The sequence below is a fragment of the Fundulus heteroclitus genome, chromosome 6 (genome assembly GCF_011125445.2).
Source record: "Fundulus heteroclitus isolate FHET01 chromosome 6, MU-UCD_Fhet_4.1, whole genome shotgun sequence".
Taxonomy (NCBI): Eukaryota; Metazoa; Chordata; class Actinopteri; order Cyprinodontiformes; family Fundulidae; genus Fundulus; species Fundulus heteroclitus.
The window spans coordinates 18719026-18737082 of record NC_046366.1 but is presented as its reverse complement, the minus strand read 5'-3'; the positions used below and the strand labels follow the sequence as shown (position 1 = coordinate 18737082).

Genomic DNA, 18057 nt, shown 5'->3' with positions numbered 1-18057 from the left:
CAACCTTTGGGCACACACTAATCACACTGAGCAGTGCATTAGGTAAAAGTATGGTAGAATATCAAAGTTTTGACAAATTAAAATATGACAACAAAGACTAGGCCTGGCATCACAATCAGTGTGGGGAAATTTTTGACCATGTCATGTTGGTATTGTTAGAAGTAGCTATTTGTAAAGCAGTCAGAGTGACCTCAGGCTACACACATGAACCTTTATTTATCCGACCTGGCAAGACAGCAGCACCGTTAGCAAATATATATTAATATATTTGTTAATGGTTAACAATTAGGTCCATACAGGGACACACATTCACATAGTTTTAAAACCATAAAATAATATAATCAACAAGAAAAAAAATGTAATGACTTGAAAGAAATTGCAGTTAGGCTCTGTTCTTCGAGGTCTTTAAGTAGTGATTTTAGCTCAACAAGTGTCATTAGGTCTGTCAGTTTGGACTCTTGCATAAATTATTCCAGGCTGAGGGGGCCGCTTATTTAACGGCTTCGTACCCAGTTCTGTTTCGATTTGGAAGCAAACATTTAAAAAGCCTTGGAACACAATCTATTCTGGTTCTAGGGCCTAGTCATAAAACTAGTCAGGTAAATAGTTCCAGGACACAATTATTCACAAAGTATTTGACCAACAGCTGCACAGATGACAACATTGAACAGGACATCCACAACCAGCAATAAAACATATAGAGCATAATGATACAATTCCTTAAGAGTGTTCTCATGTAAATTCATATTCAATAAGTCAGCAAAGTCTAAAAAAGGAACGAATGTTGCTGAGATTAAGTGATCTTATGCTGTGATCAGACTGAACATGATTTGAGTTTCAAAAAGGCGTCCAACGCGTCAACTTGGACGCTTGTCCAGAGTGCCAGCAAAGTGTCGACAGACTCGTCTGACACGCGTTGGGAGAAGCTACCCTCTTCTTTTCCTCAAGTGTGGGGAAATATCTACTGTGCTGAAAGTTTTGTTAACTTACCCAAGATCCCAACTTCCTCGCTAATCCTCCTCCAGGTAAGGTCCTTTACTGTCTCTGTAGTGATAGCTCCACTGATCATAGATAATAGGATGGGCACAACAGCAACAATGAGGTTGTTCTCCATCGTCGACTTCCTGGCTTTTCATGGTCCTTCAGTCCAATTGGAAAATTTGCCACTACATCACATAACGGGGTCTCTTTGATTGGTTGAAGCTCTGCGTCTAGCTCAGGGGTCGGCAACCTTTACCACTGAAAGAGCCATTTGGACCCATTTCAGACAGTAAAGAAAACACTGGGAGCCACAAAATCCTTTTGAAATTTTAAATGAAATAACGCTGCACATAAGGGCTTTTTTGCAACAGAATGGACCCGCACCAGAACCAATACACCTCTGCGCTTGTACTTCTACTGTTGTTTTATGGAAATCATCAACTCTGCTAAATGTTCGTTTCCTCACTTTGAAAATGAACAAATGTCAGAGATAGTAACGACTCTTACCCTGCTGTTTAGCTCTCTTCACCCTCATCAATGACTCCATGTTATTTTAGGTCACCGTGTTTGTCATTTGAAGAATTTACTAAAAAAAAAAAGAAGCAGCATTTAAAAATGCCACCTCAACTCCGCCTCGCTGTGTTTATGTCACTGCAGCCAGTGAACTACCAGTTCTTCTTCTTCTTCTTGAGTTTGACGGTGAGCAAGGTCTTTTCAGTGCGCATTACCACCACCAACTGGTGAGGAGGAGTGTTGGTCAGCCAGCATTGACGACTGCCTGTGGCTCCGCGACATAATTATTTTCAACACCTGAGCCGCATCAGAGCGATCAAAGAGCCGCATGCGGCTCCGGAGCCGCAGGTTGCCAACCCCTGGTCTAGCTGCAAAAGTTATTTTTTTCCGCTTTAACACTCAAAACAAAGTCAACCATAGACTTTTCATGTAAACCAAATGCCCATGACATTCAAAACATGTTAGGTGTGAATGCAGCATCAGACTAGTTGAACGGAGCAGGTGTTTTTTTCTGCAGAAGAAACTCATCTTAGATTTTAATTTATACACAAGAATGTTGATGTGCTCCTTGAAAAAAAGCTCATCATCTATGATAACAATTGTAAGCATTAACCATCTCGATTTCTGTCCCATTTGTAGTTTTATTTGTACGAATAACAGAAAGTAGTGATTTACCTCCTGAAATCAACATGAGCTACTTTTTCATTCATTTAACAATAGTTTGAGCTGAGTCAGATGTACCTGAACCTGATTCAAAGCAAATCAAGTAGATTTAAAAGTTTGCACAAGAGAATTGGAAAATCAGTTAATGATAGCATCATATACAAAGAAAATGGTGCATAGCTTGTCATCGGTCTTCTGAGACATCATTACCATAAACATTGATTAAAATTGGTCCAAGAACTGAGCCCAATGAAATAGCCTGAGTAGAAGGAAGACATGAGGGGCATGATCTTACCAAATTTTATACACTGAGTTTTTTTTTTTTATACAGATTATTTTTGAGCCAGCAAACAGCTTGGCTAGATAAGCCTATTTACAAAAGAATACTGTGATCTACTGTGTCAAACGTTTTCTGACAGATCGAAGAACAGAGCAGCACAATATTTCCTATCATCTAAGGACTCAATGATTTTATTTCACCACTTTGATCAAAGCTGTTGCCATTTTGTGCTTCGTAAAACCAGACTGATTGTCTGACAAAACATCATTTAGATCTAAAAAAAAAGAAAATCTGAGTGGCTCCCAAACAGGTTTTTCCACAATTTCTGCCAGGACACATACAGTATAACTTGAAGATTGGTCTGTAGTTATCAACGACACAGCATTCAACACTTTTTAGTAGGGAAGGAACAAAAGGCAACGTCCAGATTCCAGGAACCATGTTGCTGGTTAGATACTGATTGAAGTTAAGGCTTCTTTATTAGTGGCAGCCTTGAGATAAAAATCGATGAAGCTCATCCAGACCTGCAGATATTGTTGTTTTGACATTTTTTAAAGCTCTATAAACCTCAGACACAGAAAGAGGAGTAACGCTAAAACGCTGAGAGCCAGAGGCAAAGGGGGAAGGTGCTGATTAGAAATCCTGTTCCCCACATTCAGATTTTGCATGTTCAAACAAGTAATCATACAAGATAAAGTGTTCGTTAAAACAGTGAAGAATAATCTTATCTGTGACCACACAACTACCACTGTTGATAGTATTGGCTAGATTATTTCTGCATTTAGCTCCCTTGTTAGATTTAACAATTTTCTAGAAAATCTTTTGATTTTTTTTTTGTTTACACTTAAGAGGTAGTTCTCAGATTTAGCCTCCTTAACATTGAAGGTAAAGCTGCCAACATGAGACTGACTGGCTCTTGCCTAAACAGTATCCTTTTCATGTCCTTTTTGTAATAAATATAAATATATATATATATATATATATATATATGTATGTATATATATGTGTATATAAATCCAGTGTTGTGGCTAACTGGCTTTCTCTGTATGGTTTTGTTTGATTTTAAGAGTGTTCCTGCCTCGTCAAATTTAACTGATCTTCTGAACATTCACACACCACTGAAGGAACTTTAGTTTGGCTGGTTAGTTTCTCAGGATCCAAACATAAAGGTAATGGCAGTCCAGAATGTAAAGATCTTTTTTTTTTCCTTTTTCTTTTTTTTAGGTTGAAAATTAGACATGAATATTTACGCAGCATATTTTGATTGTATTCTTTGATATTGTATTTATGTATTTCACACTTTAGTTGATATCAACTTTTCTTATTGTACTTCAATGCTTTGTGTCCTTTGGCTGTAAAACCCTTCAGTTAACCTCTATTGTTTTGAAATGTGCTGTACAGATAAGTTTGTCTTTAAATTTATAGAGTTCCATCATCGATATGGATGCTGCAATAAAAACACAGGAAGCCATCAGTTTTGAAACTGCCCACATTAGAAAGGTGAAACCTCTGCCTACCCTTGAAGCAGATTCAGATATGGCCCCTGTCTCTCTGGCCGTATTGTAAGTTAGCATGCACTACCCCTCAACACACACTGTTTTTTTTTTTTCCTTTAGAAAAAAGGGAACTTGAGTTGCCTTTTCCAGATCAGATATGCAGGATGAGGCTTGTGGAAGAAACACAAGCACATGTTTACATAGACATAAGGAAATTCTGTAATGGCAGCATACCTCTGGTGAGTAAAATGAATTATTATGACCCATTCACATTATCATATCACATAAGTCACTTACATAAAGCTTCCATTGTGTGCATTTTCCCTGGAAGGAACAACACTTCCTCCGTGAAGCGTGTGCTGCTCGAATCCCTTTCAACTACTTTGCTAAATGCCAGACCACCACTAACAGAAGCTCAGCTCAAGTGAACTGGCTTACTGGACTCTTGACCTTACTGTCAAGCAGTTGTCAGACCCCGTTCATTTGTTCTCACACATGGCACAGGCAAGTCAGTTATTGACAATATACATGAACACACTGGCTCCGTGTGTTTTTCAAGAGGATAATTTGAGAGAGCAACCTCCCACAGCATCATGCCAACCAATTAAAGCACACAGCCTGGGACTTTTAGACATTTCTGAGCGACTGGAAGCTTCTGGCCCTCAGTTTGAAGGAGGTGCTTTGCCAGGTGGCTGCAGCACAGAGCTGTTTATTTCTGTGAACTGCTGGGGGATTGCAGTCCTGCAAAGCTGCCCCGGCGCTTTCAAGTTTTCCATATACTGCATGCCCCATGCAATCCGCTCGCCTGTTATGAACATGAAGTAAACAAAACATTAGGTCATCATAAATCACCGGCCAATGACATGTCTGGAACTGAGATTAGACAGCCTGAGTGGAGCAGTGGAGCACGAGTATACTGGCCTCTCCTCCAGCAGCTCCTCCTCAGTCCCAATGTGTAAGATCATTATTAAAATTGCAGCTCAATTAAGATAAGGCTAAATGACTTTCTCTGTCTCCCTCTTTGATGTGCGGGGGATTTTTCTTCTTGCGAAAGCCAAAAAAAAAAGGCGGCTTAAAAGGAGCAAAGGGGTAGACAATTGCTCTGAGCACGCTTTGATGTTTAAAGTCACAGCACACTGCACGGGGTTTCGGGTTTGATTGTAAACGTGCCTGATTATTTTTTACCCGGAATATTTTTAGACAAAGCGCCTCCTTCAGAAGTGAATGCTGCATCTCGTTTGCTTTATTGCAACGAAAATGTACCCTTCTGGCAAAACAGTGGGCAAAAATGTGAGCGCACGTGTGTATTTTCTCTTCTTTCTCTTTTTTCATTCCTAAACTGTTCATTTGAGATTCTGCAGGCCTTGAGTGCTGAAGAGTGACTTTTTCTTTCTGGGTCAGCCCATGGCAATGCTGAATCAGTGTAATTGAACATGTTTCCTACTCCTTCTATAGTGTGTAGATCCAATGGTGAAATATGTGTTTATAAAGCTTTTACCTTAATGAATGTTTGAAAAACATTAAATATCACCTTGCTGGCAAGGTGATATTTAATACAGAGGATCATAGATGTTCACTAGGAATTCATGTCTGTCAGCATTTTTTGTATGGTAAAAAAAAAAAATCTATTCTGTGTTTTTCTTTTTTGATAAAATCACAAATGCTGCATCATGAAAAGTATAATGTTTCTCTGGAACTCATTCAAGTGGCAAGCTTCTCCTTCAATTGTTCATCCCAGATCTCTTTGTCCCAAAGTTCACATATTTGCTTGACTTCTCACTGTAAACACAAAGGCAGAAACATCAGAGGCCCATGGACTGGGGATGTTTATATGACCAGAGAGCCTGGAGATGGAACTGAGATATGAGTGCTGATCTGTGAAAGGAACCACTGCTGTAAATCGCTGCTGCTCGCCATCCCACACAAATGCCATCTGGCTGTTCCACGAGTCACGGAAACAACGTCACACCTGCACACTTCCAGAACCACAGCTAGTGTGTGATTCAACATATGCGTGATAAACTGGTTTTCTTATCTGGACCGGTTTTAAGTCTCGAGGGGCTTAGTTGATTTTTGACAACAACCTCTTTCTTGGTTTCCACAACAATACTTTTCCTTTTTTTTTTCTTTTTTTTTTTTTTTTTTTGCATATTTGCGTCGTTTACATCTGTTGAGAATGTTTTGCAGACATTAATTTCTCCGCCTTTTCCTAAGAACCAACACTGTTTCAGGTCTGGATTAATGCTGCTAGTAGTTAGGAGCATGTCGCTCCACCTTTGTTGTTTCATCCGAACACTTTGGTGTGAAGCAGGGATTTTGCCAGAGTTAGAGCCACATCACAGCATATAAAAATAAGCACACCATTTTCTTCTTAAAATTCATGTTACAGCAGGTTTTTGTCGGCATTTAGCCTAAGCATCATCCAATCAATATTGCACTAATATATATATATATATATATATATATATATATATATATATATATATATATATATATATATATATATATATATATATATTAGTGCAACATAATGTATTCATAAAACCATATCAACAATCATAGTTGGAAAAAACGAAGTTTTGTTCAACTTTCAAGTTTGAACATGTATTTTGCAAAAAAATCTGAACTTTTACAGTGAATTTTTAAACAAAATTGACTTTACATGCTATTTCAACCATTCAAACTGGATACTACTGTTCATAAGTCTTTAGTGTATGTGTATGTATTTTAATTCAATAATTTATTGTTTATTTTTTTATTACGAATTTTATTGGGGCATAAAAGATATATCCAGGCGAAGAAGCACCAGTATAATGGCCCTGGTGAAGCATGTGGTTTAACTAAACCGAAAGTCTTTCAGATACCGTGGAAATGTGAACCAGCTGAGGCTCAGGTCAAAGTTATTTTTCCCTTACCTGTGTTTCAACTCACCTTTCTTCCAACAAAGTAATCCACGTCATGAACTGAAAGGTGCTGGTTGGAGGTGAGGGGGGGTTGTAGTGAGTCCGAGTATAAAATGGAAAAACAAATGTGCTTTTGCACAAGCATATATTTTATTACCAATCATTCTTTCTGTATTAGGTTTTTATAAAATTACAGAGTAAATTGCGTTTAATGAAGGTGCAGACATACTTTATACTGGGTGATATGGTTCAAGTATGGAGCACGTAACCAAATGAAACACTCGTCTGAACCCTAGTTGACTGAACATTGCATAGCCAGTCTGTCAGCAGTGCTGTAAAAACAGGACACAGTAAGGCCAAGATGAAGGAAAGGGCTGTGTGTTTCCCCACTGAATGTGATATTACTGATTCCCTGATTAGGTCTAGTAGCGCTCTGATAATTTCATAACCTGATAACCTCTGGGTAAAATCAACAGATAAGATGTTCCCCTTTTTTTTTTTTTTTTTATCTCTTGGCTGATCAGTCCAAGTATCTGTTTTTCATGAGTAATTTACAAAACAATAAAATCGCTTAATCACACAGAGCCCAAAGTGCCTACTGTTGTCTTTATTTTCCACAAAGAAGTTCCCATGCAAGCTACTTCAAAATGTTTCAACAGGAGCTCTGTAACACCCTTAAAAACTCTATTCTTAAACTTGAGGCAGCCCAGTTCATGGTTTGTGCAGAGAAGCATCTGCAGTAGGGATGTTTTAAGACTGAATTTGCTCTCCTCATACACACAAATATACATGCATGCCCTGTTAAAATCAAATGTCAAGTTTGTTCTCCAATTGGTTGCCCATCTCCACTCCACCCTCCCTATTTCATTCCAGGGAAAATTAATGATTGTCTCTGCCCCCTGGTTTGAGTGAGGATTTTCCTTAGGATCGCTTACAAACCTGTGGTTTTGCTCCATTTCTATACAACAATAAGAGCAAGCAACATTTCTGGGTCACATTGTACATGGTACAAAATATTAGACAGTAAAAATCATAAACATTTTATTAGCATCTTAGATCATTAAAGTAATGCTTCATAATGGTTACATTTTCAGTTTAATTACAAATCTCACATTTTGATAAGACTTTTGCTCACGTTGATGGTTCAGTGAGCTGTTATAGCTACTCTCATCCATTGTGGGAAGCGTCCAGCAGAGAACAGCATGGCTAATATGCTAATATTGTGAATGAATATTTTATTCGGGTAAAAAATTTGAAAATGGCATGTGGTTGATAAAGCTTCTTTTTTTATAACAATAATTCATACGTATACCTAGCTTTAGCTAGTTTCGTGGTAGCGCAATGCTACAGTAGAACTTACTAGCCAGCTAAACATTGAGGCCAGCGTTGCCAAAGAACTGCACATCTTAGTTGTGATTGTAAAGTTAAAAATAGATTTAAAGACATTAGCTGGTTTATCAAAAGTCCTAATTCTTAACTGAAACTTGCCAGCAAGTCTCTGTTTCTTAACCCTGGGGCAGTTGTTGCCACTGAACAACACACCTTTTCTGAGGTGGTTACGGAAAAGGTTTAATTCACACCTTTTTTGAAAAGATTTTAAACCTCTGATGCTATACATATGTTTCATGCCTTGGTTACAAACCTATACCCCTTTTTGTTTGTTTTGACATGGAAGATAAACTAGATAAGCAAACTGCCCACAATGATAAGCATTTACAAATTCAGTGGAGTAAATAAAGTTGTTTAGAATTTTACTTATGTCTTACACTGTATTAAAGCCTATTTAAGCGTATATTTATACAAAATATCAATTTGCATAAAGTCCATGCAAATTGTCAAACCAGTTTTATTGACTGAAAGTTTTTTGTCAGTTCACTGGATGAATCACACACATGTATTGCTTTGTCGTGGCCTTGCAGTTTAGCAGCATAAGTGGCCTGCTGTTGACGTTTACACGGCCCACTGCTCGCCTTGCACTATAAAATGAGATGGGACCCCCAAAAGACACAGACAACTGCTACTGTGGCTCAGATAGCAGGGGCCAAACTCCTTTTGAAGTGATGCAGAGTTCAAGTTTGTTCTTTTTACCCGGCTCTGAAACTGAATTTCCTGTTCCATTGAAATTCATGCCATTAACTGGTTGTACGCATAGAAGATATATGTTAAATACAGAAGCTGCTGTAAAAAAAAAAAATTAAACAGTTCACTCTCAAAAAAGTGATCCTGGGCAGTTTTCCATTGTATACATTTCCTTTCCCGCTAACACATAAAAAGTTGTTTGTTGGATTAAGATTTTTTTTTTCTTCCAGTAAACAATACATAATTGTTTGTTTTTAACCCAACAAACAACTTTTTTATGCGTTAATGGGAAATGAGATGTTAACATAAAATGGAAAACTGAAACTGCCCCGCGGTTCACTTTTTTGAGAGTGGATAGCACACAATTATCCTATAAATATTTGTTATGTTGTTTGATTTAATCGATTTAATTTAATGTAAAAGACACACACTATCCTCAACCAGGGGCACTGGTTGCTGTACTGATCTGATTGTTAAAAAAAATTCCAGACGAAGCAACCTACCATATTGTGCGGCTTTGATTTGACAGCACACATTTCATATTTGGACGTCACAAAACGTGACAATAAATGAATGAACGCATTTGCTGCAGCCCTCGCTGAAACATTCGTGTGCCTGTATAGGTGCTGCGTGGCGTGAAACGTCCCCATACACAGGCTGAAACCACCGGGCTGAAAAAGCAGGTTTTGTTTGACGGTCTTGAAGGCAACTCTGTTCCTTTTCTCAACCTACCGGGTTATTCGCAGGTCGGCAGTTTCCTCCTGCTCTGAATTCACACTGCCCCATTCTCCCTCCAGAAGGAGTTGGTTTCATTTGATACGAAGTTAGTTAGTTATTTCTCTAATTTATTGAAAAACAACGACTGGATTATTCACTTTAAAAAAAAAGATAATTTATCGTTTGCTGTAAAAAAAAAAAATTAACTTGCAACATAGGAGGCTGCATGCGGTGGTTATATTTCCCACAGAGAGACAAGTGTTGGACCTTCAACCTTTCCCTCGGCTGGCCGTACAGCGAGGCAGACAGAATTTGCGTCTGTGAGCTCCTAATTAGAAACAGATGGGCGCTTGGAGCAACCGAGAGCTAAAACAAGGCATTTTCCATCCTGAGCTGCGGTCACTCAGCCATACAGGTGCACACAGTCTGCAGGGACTCACCGATGGCCTTAAATCCATTTATATCCTCATAGTCTGCCCGTGGAAACCACGTTAGTGTAAAACTCCATTTTTTTAGGGGTGGGGGGGTTGCGATAGTAAAAGTTATTGCTGACAAAAAAATTCAGTTTCAGACAAAACGCAATGCACGAAAATATAAAATCTTGGGGGGGGGGGGGAAATAGAGGGAAGTCTGAGCAGGTTCCAGGTTGGCACACATGACCAATCAGCTCTCTCCTTATTTATTGTACTGTAATTATACAACTCTCTGCGCCAGGCTGTAGCCAAATGTTTTGGTTAAAAAGCGCGGAAAAAAAGAAAGGTATGAATCATCCAAATATTTCCCTTCAAAATTAGTGTAATTCGGCACCTGAAAAGAAAACCTCCACGCCAATGATCTTTTTTTTTATTTATTTGTTTTTGTTTTTTTATTACCTTACTTCTTTGTTCGTAACTATCTGAGATATGCTGCAAGAAATAGGTTATCAACGAGATAACGGGTTTAGTTTAGAGGTCACTAGGTAAAAGCGAGCCTAGATTTTAAATCGTCCATGAAATAAAGTTATCATCGCATCTGGGCATTTCTGGAACTTCAACCGAGGCGTCTGTTGGATCGGTCGCACCAACTTGCACATAGACCAACTAAAATGATATAGTTTTTGGATTATTTGGATTTTTTTTATTTTCTTATTAAGCGTGATTGGCGCGCTAAAATCGGGTTTCGTGGTGAATTCGATGAGGTGGATGCTCAAAAATAAAATGTAAACGTAGGGGGAAAAAACGCACCAATTCAAAAATCAAATAAACAATCACATTTCTGGATTATTAAAGGCGGCTTTTGTCTCCGCCATTTGACCCGAAGCATGCACCGCGAGGGAAGTTGCGCATTTTCAGGAATGTAGCGGAACGTTTCAGGAAGACGCTAGAGTATAAAGTCTGGAGACAGACTCACACTGTGGCCTTCACATGTCTGTGTTTGGGAGCCCCAGAAAAAAGACGTGCGCCCCAGTTTAATGACGCTCTGCCCCCTCGAGCCACTTCTGGTTCGCTGTGTGTGAGGAAGAATTGTATCTGTGCCAAAATCTGCCTGGTGGGGCACAAACAACAAGCTGGGGGCAATTCATTCTTACCACCACCTCCGAGGAAAAAAAAAAAGGGGAAATGAAAGTGAAATTAAATTTGTGCTTTATTTTTGCTGTGGCTCAGTATGAGCAGCAGGACCCTACTGGGAGAAACAGGGCCGAGTGCCAACTGTATACGTCTTGTGCCAAAATAGCCTCTTTTTTCCCCCACACGATCTGAATAAGAAAAATCAACCACTCGTGTAAGAAATGAAATGAAATAAAATCACAGCACATGAAAGTCTACTATCATGCCCCTTCCTTGTGTGAGCCTCGTCCTGTTGTATTGTTGATGATGGAGCTCTGGCGGCCGACATCCTCCTCATTGACCTCCGTCTCCCTCTCTGCCTTTTCCGTCTCATGAAAAACGATTCCAGCTCTCTGATTGAATTTTATTCCTTCCTGACCTGGTCCGTTCTCTGAGAGCGCCATCAATCTTTGGACTAACACGACGTTTGTTTATTGGGCCCAAGCACTCGAGAAGGAATCTTATGACTTCTATGGAGTCTGACTGAGCTGCAGTGGGAGCGGCTGCGCACATTAGAGGATTTTGGCGATGGCATCGAACAATTAGATCATATAAAGATTAAATTCCTCCAAATGTGAATATGACGAAGGCCATGCGTTAAACTGCGGTCTGAAATATCAACGGGCTCCACGTTAAGTCAGGACACCTCTTCTAATTGCAGTCCTGGCATTTTGATCTAAAATGACTGCGTTATAATTTGGAAGCTATTCTAATACGACGTGTAAGGTTACAAACTAACAGGAGCGTCTTGAATTATTTTTCTGGGTCAGCTGGACAAAACACCCTCAAAAAGTTCGAGCTTTAAAAAAAAACAGGTTCTAAGTTTTGGAATCAAAATGTGCATATTACTGCTAAATAGTTTAATTTTTTATTTCTTTAATTATATTTAAACAGCTTACAAAAGGCTTTCTGCATCCTATAAATAAGCATGAATTTTATTTACAAATCTTTTCCCAAAATGTAAATATATGTATTATTATTATTATTATTATTATTATTATTATTATTATTATTATTATTATTATTATTATTATTATTATTATTATTATTATTTACACGACTGTATGCGCATCATTGCGCATATAATTTTGCGCAAGTCCTATTGAAGAATCCCTGGTAACAGTAACGTCTTTTCAATATACATTCGGATGATAAATTGAATAACTACAATACACAAGAGAACAAAACAGCATATGACCCTATTAACCGCATCTGGAAAAAGTACAAATTTGGATTTTATAAATATATATATAATACAAAGTTGTGATTACTAGCTCTCGTCATAAAAAAAAAACACATCCAGTTAAACCCTACAACTAACATTTGAAATCAGCTCTTGATAAATATACCCAAATAACGTGCAGGTCACATTTTCTCTTTTTCTTTTAGGTCAGCAACCTGTCAGACTCCTGAAACATCCAAACTGAAGTGACAGAGGGAATATCTTTGGCATGTTTGGTATGATATTAAATAAGCACCAGTATGCGCCAGTAAACATACAATGCAGTCCAAGACAAATCTGTGATGTGTGTACGGCTCATCTCCATGCTCCATGGTTGCTCACTCAGCTTGATTTCATGTATTCTATCATAAATCTCGAGAATACAGATGGAAACTATCCAAATTTTTATTTTATCAACCAAAACAAAAACGTAAACGCGCTCCTTAAGTGTGCAATTTGTTTAGAAACCCCACAGCAAGATAATTCTTTTAAATCATAAAATAAGAAGGTAAACCACTTTATAATTAGGCCTATTTTGCAGCAAATATCCGGATGTTTTATTACTTTGATAAACTCACGTATTTAAAAAAAAAAATTAAAACTACACGTGGTAAGATCAGTTTAATTAAAAGCTGTTACGCACAATATATCGAGACTGAATGAAAACTGTTTCTATCCTAAATTATTGTCTATAAGAAATGAGGCGCAACTCTAAATGACATAAAATGACAATTTATTAAACAAACAAACAAAAAAAATTCCTTCAGAATACTTTTCAACATTTAATTAAAATAGCACGGCGATATACACGTTCCCTTTCTCCCTCTGCACTTCTATAATGGAACATACTTTTTGGGCAGTTAAGGCAATTCAAATAAAAAAAACAAAAACACTTTTGGGGTGTTTGGTCCATGATATTTGGCGACAGTTTTAGAAATAAATTAGTATATTTGCAATTGTACACGTCCAAGACAAATGACACATCTATCACAGCCACAAGAGCAAAAAAAAGAGCAAAAAAAAAAAAAGGAGAAACTTACGTGTTATTTGCAGTAACACTGTTCTTTAGGGGGGAAAAAAACAGGATCAAGTCTTTTCTGTCTTTTTTTGTCTCACATTAGTCCATATGGGGCAGGAAACAGAGGTAAAAGGACGAGTTTTAACGACAGAGTTCAAACATGTGGTTAAACAAAAAAACAAAAAAATACTGAGCATTTCCTTCCTTCTTTCGTTTCTCTTCTCTTTTGATTTCGGTCAGAATTTGCTGCAGTCATACACAAAAGCTCCCGAAGTGCGATAGATGGACTGGCTCGGTGGGAATGACATCTGACAGCTGTTATTCCCATTCACCGGCGAGTTATTCAAGCCAATCCTCTGGGATTCGAACATCTCACGGACCGAGTGGAAGTTCTGCTGCTGCGCCGGGTACGTTGCGCCCAGGTGACCCAGGTCTCCGGCCTGGTTCAGGTACCATGAGGCTAGCCTCCCTTGGTGGGCATGGGGCCCCTCCTGCCCCGAGTTCAGATTCCCGTGGGCCAGGGAGGACGAGGTGGTCGTGACCGAGTAATCTGGCAACGTTTCGTCCACCGTGCTCGGTGCCAAGTGGCTCGATCTGTCCCCGGCGTATAGGCTCATGTTACAATGATAGGTAGCGTTGGAGGTAGTGGAGTTCTGGTTACATGGCGAGCTATATACAGATGTCTGGCTTGGAGAATAGTTCAGGGACAAAGATGGCGTTATACCTGCTGTCCTAGTGGAGGCGGCCAGGCCGGAGGGATGCTCGGTGACCCCTTGTGGAGACCCCCGGAGTGAAGTCATGATGTTGTCCACGCTGAAGCCCTGCGCAGAGGCCTGGCCGTGGTGCTGCTGCTGCTGGTGCTGCTGCTGCTGCTGCTGGTGCTCGGAGCTGTCCATACCGATCGACCTGCTGGAGGGGATGCTGTGGGGGCTCCCGCTGGACATGCTGCTGCTGTCCGGGCTCTCGATTTTGGGCACCGCGCTCAAGGAGGGCGAGTCGGCCTGCGGAGGCGTGACGGCCCCGTTCTCAGTCTTAATATCCTGGATCCTGACGGGCTGGGAGCCCTGCACGGGCTGCTCCTGCTCCCGGCCCTGCTGCCTGGGCGGCAGGTCCTTCTGCAGGCGCTCCTCCTTCTCCTTCAGCGCGTCCTTCTTCTTGAACCGCCGCCTCCTCCTCAGGAAGCTGCCGTTCTCGAACATGTTGTAGGAGTCCGGGTCTAAGGTCCAGTAGCTGCCCTTGCCGGGCTTCTTGTCGTCGCGGGGCACCTTGACGAAGCACTCGTTCAGAGACAGATTGTGCCTGATGCTGTTCTGCCAGCCCTGCTTGTTGTCTCGGTAGAACGGGAACCTCTCCATGATGAACTGGTAAATCCCATTCAGGGTCACCTTCTTGTCGGGCGAGTTTTGGATGGCCATGGTGATGAGCGCGATGTAGCTGTAGGGGGGCTTCACCATGTCCTTGGGCTGAGGCTGCGGGGTGTACGGTCCGTACGCGCGCGCCATGCCGGCGGGGTACTGGTCGTGCGCCGCGTGAGAGTACATGTTCATGGGCGCTGCCATGCCCGTGTAGCCCCCGCCGGCAGCAGCCCTGTAGTAGCTGGGGTCGCCGCTGATGTACGGCACGACGCCCAGGGAGTTGGGGCTGGAGACGGAGTAGCGAGCCTGCATGTCTGCGCTTCGATCCAGAATCTGCGAGGGGTGAGCTCCACTTCTCCCTCCGATGATGACCCAAATCACAGCTCCTTGCTGGTTCACTTTTTTAAAAAAGGGACGACAATAATAATAAAAAAGAGAATGGTCGTCAAGCCGTCCCCATCCTTGGGACTGTTTGGAAAAAGTTCTGAACTTTGAAACATCCGTCACCACACAGGACTTTTTGCGCAGTTAAATTCTTTCCTCCCTTTTTTTGCTGGCGGGCAAGCCTCGCCCCCTTTTCCAGAGCGCGCTGGGCGTCCAATGGGAAGTCAGGCCGTGCACAACCCGAGCGGAGGAGCGCTGCTGGCTGGCCACACTCGCAGCTCTCAGGAAAGGCTTTCAGGAGGTGTCAGTAACTCCCAGCGCGCTCCTGCCAAAAAGCCTTAGACGTGACGGAGCAACTAACACGCAGACGGAACATGAATGCATGTTCCTGCACGGTGCATCCTCTATCAGTCAAAGCTATTGTTTTTTTTGTTTTGTTTTTTTATTTTTTTTTATTTGAAAGGAAGAAACGCGTTGTGACGCTTTGGTGATTCTGACATATTTTCTTTTTGGATGCAGCATTTTAATCCAAATTTTAGGGTATTATTTTACACTGTACACTGAACATACTTCACGATGTTTAAAGAAAGCATAACCACGTTTTAATTAATTATTAAAAATTTTATTAAACGATTCAGAATAATTTCATTAAGAATAAAACCAGTTAAGCAACATACATCCACCTTCGATAGGGTGTTGATAAAAGAGCAAACGTGAAATCAAAGCAGGGAAACGTGCTTTTGAGTGGGCAATTAGAAAAAAATATATCCCTCAGTTCAGAATTAAAGATGGTTTGGTCTGAAACTCACCAATATTTATTCAATATAAATACATGCAAGTCACAAAATAAACCAGCACAGCGTGATGCAAAACATTTTACATATAATTGATTTGTTGTTTTTGGTACGCCATGCTACAGACCAGACAAACATAATCAAGCATATGTTTTTAATCTTTAAAACCTAAAATCCATTAATAAAATATTGCCGCATGGACTGACACTGAGGCTTTAGTCCTGTCGCCTAAAACGGACAAAGTAAATTATATGTATGAAAAGACCAAAACACAAAAAGTTCAATAAGCTGACACCTGAGGCCTCCACATCCGTACCGTCGGCGCTGAACACCGTGAGTCCCAGCCTCGCTGAAATCCTCCTCAGGTCGGCTTAATTAAATGTCCGTGCCGTGGCCTGCAGTGCCCCGCTGGTTTCTCCTTACATGGACCCGGGCATGAACTTTTTCCACCGCCCTGGGCTGTTTACACAATTCACGACGGGCCCTTTTTACCTAATGCGACGCTCTGCCCACCCAGTCCCCCCCTAAACTCCTGATAATTTCAACTATGCACGACCGGGGCACCGTGACAGGCATAAGAGAGTTTCAATTTATTTCACACAAAAAAAAAAAAAAAAGAAAGAAAAGAAAAAGTAAAAAGGAGACGCCATCATCAGGAACGTTTCTTTTAACAGATATAAATTTCCAGGGACAACCTTGGGCCAACAGAAAATCCCTTCTGGGTGCGAACTTTACCACACGTATCGGTTTGGAGTTTGTTTTGAATTCATTTCAGTTTGTGCAATTAGTTTCGCAATTATTTTTTATACTTTCATTTTTATTACAGTTATCCAACCAATAAACAATTGGCTGAGATCACAACAAATAAACAGAAACGCTTTTTTTCCCCACAATTATAAAACCTGCATCAGATTTTGATATGTTGGCTTTGCTGCACAAGTCTAGACAAAAGACTAAAATGAATGATAACAAAAGTCCTGTTGCATAGTCCTAAATATTATTCATGATGATGACCTAACGTGATGAAAAGGCGACTAACATGCAGGACAGATCACAGTTTTTAAAAATCGTGAATTCACAGTATAACTTTCACTGTCCTGGAACTGTGAAGTGAGCTAGAAGAAGGAGCACGTTGTTCATGATTTACCATTAAAATTAGGAACGCAGTTCCCTCTGGTGGTCAAAAAGAGAAGAATGATTTGGATTTTTAGAAATTACATCGTCGTTTAATTGGATTTCCATTAGAAATTTGCTTTTAATATTGAAATACAAACAGAAATATTGCATATTCTGTTGTTGTGTGTTAGATCTATAGGCTGGAGTTATTTTTCCACAATGAAATAACTTTTCCTTCAGTCAATTTATTTATTTACCCTGATATTCTACTCTTGGTGTTTTCTTTAGAGCTAACTTTAGATTAGACAGTTTACTTTTCCTTTTTGTATTCATTTTTTTTTTCTTTTCTTATCACTAATAATTGTGTGTGTTTGCCCCTGTCACATCCGTATTTCCCCATTCAGGGACATTAATGAAATCTAACTTTATCTTATCTTATCTTAATCATAATTAGGTTGTTTATGTAACGTTTTTTATATAAATCAACTATAAATAAGGATGAATCAGATAAAATAAAAAAAAATAAAAAAACATACAATCAAACAAACGTCACATGTCACTTTTTAAAATAATCGTTATATTAATTATCTCAAATAGTTTTATAGATCACGTATTCGTGGTGGACATAGCTACTCGGCAGAAAAAATAAATAAATAAAAAATAGCTTCTCGACAAAGACAGGACATTTCTGATAGGGTGCTGCCACCTCCCGGTACACTTTAGGATTACATGCCCGCACTCAGACGTCAAAATAAACAGTCACCACCGGGAAGGGAAACATGATCTACTGGATACTGAGAATCAAGTTTATAATAATTTGTTTCTTTAAAAAAGGTTGGCACTCGAGTTTACAACGGAGGTAGGACATTTAAAATATAAGTCCAAATTTAACCCAGCGAAAAAGTCCCTAAAATGTAAACGTCTCAGCTCCACGAACAGGCTGAAAAAAA

General features: G+C 39.9%; 1 protein-coding gene and 1 long non-coding RNA gene across 2 annotated transcripts; one reads left to right on the top strand and one right to left on the bottom strand.

The window, feature by feature from the left end:
* The first annotated feature begins 3498 nt into the window (after window positions 1-3498).
* Window positions 3499-6044, top strand: LOC118563341. Its single transcript, XR_004931155.1, has 3 exons — window positions 3499-3606; window positions 3863-4172; window positions 5727-6044. It is a non-coding gene; the product is annotated as an uncharacterized LOC118563341 (long non-coding RNA).
* Window positions 6045-13152: 7108 nt separating this feature from the next.
* Window positions 13153-15347, bottom strand: foxc1a (forkhead box C1a). Its single transcript, XM_012875673.3, has one exon. It carries the CDS (start codon window positions 15123-15125, stop codon window positions 13695-13697), a length of 1431 nt encoding a protein of 476 aa, XP_012731127.2. The 5' UTR covers window positions 15126-15347; the 3' UTR covers window positions 13153-13694.
* Window positions 15348-18057: the final 2710 nt, after the last annotated feature.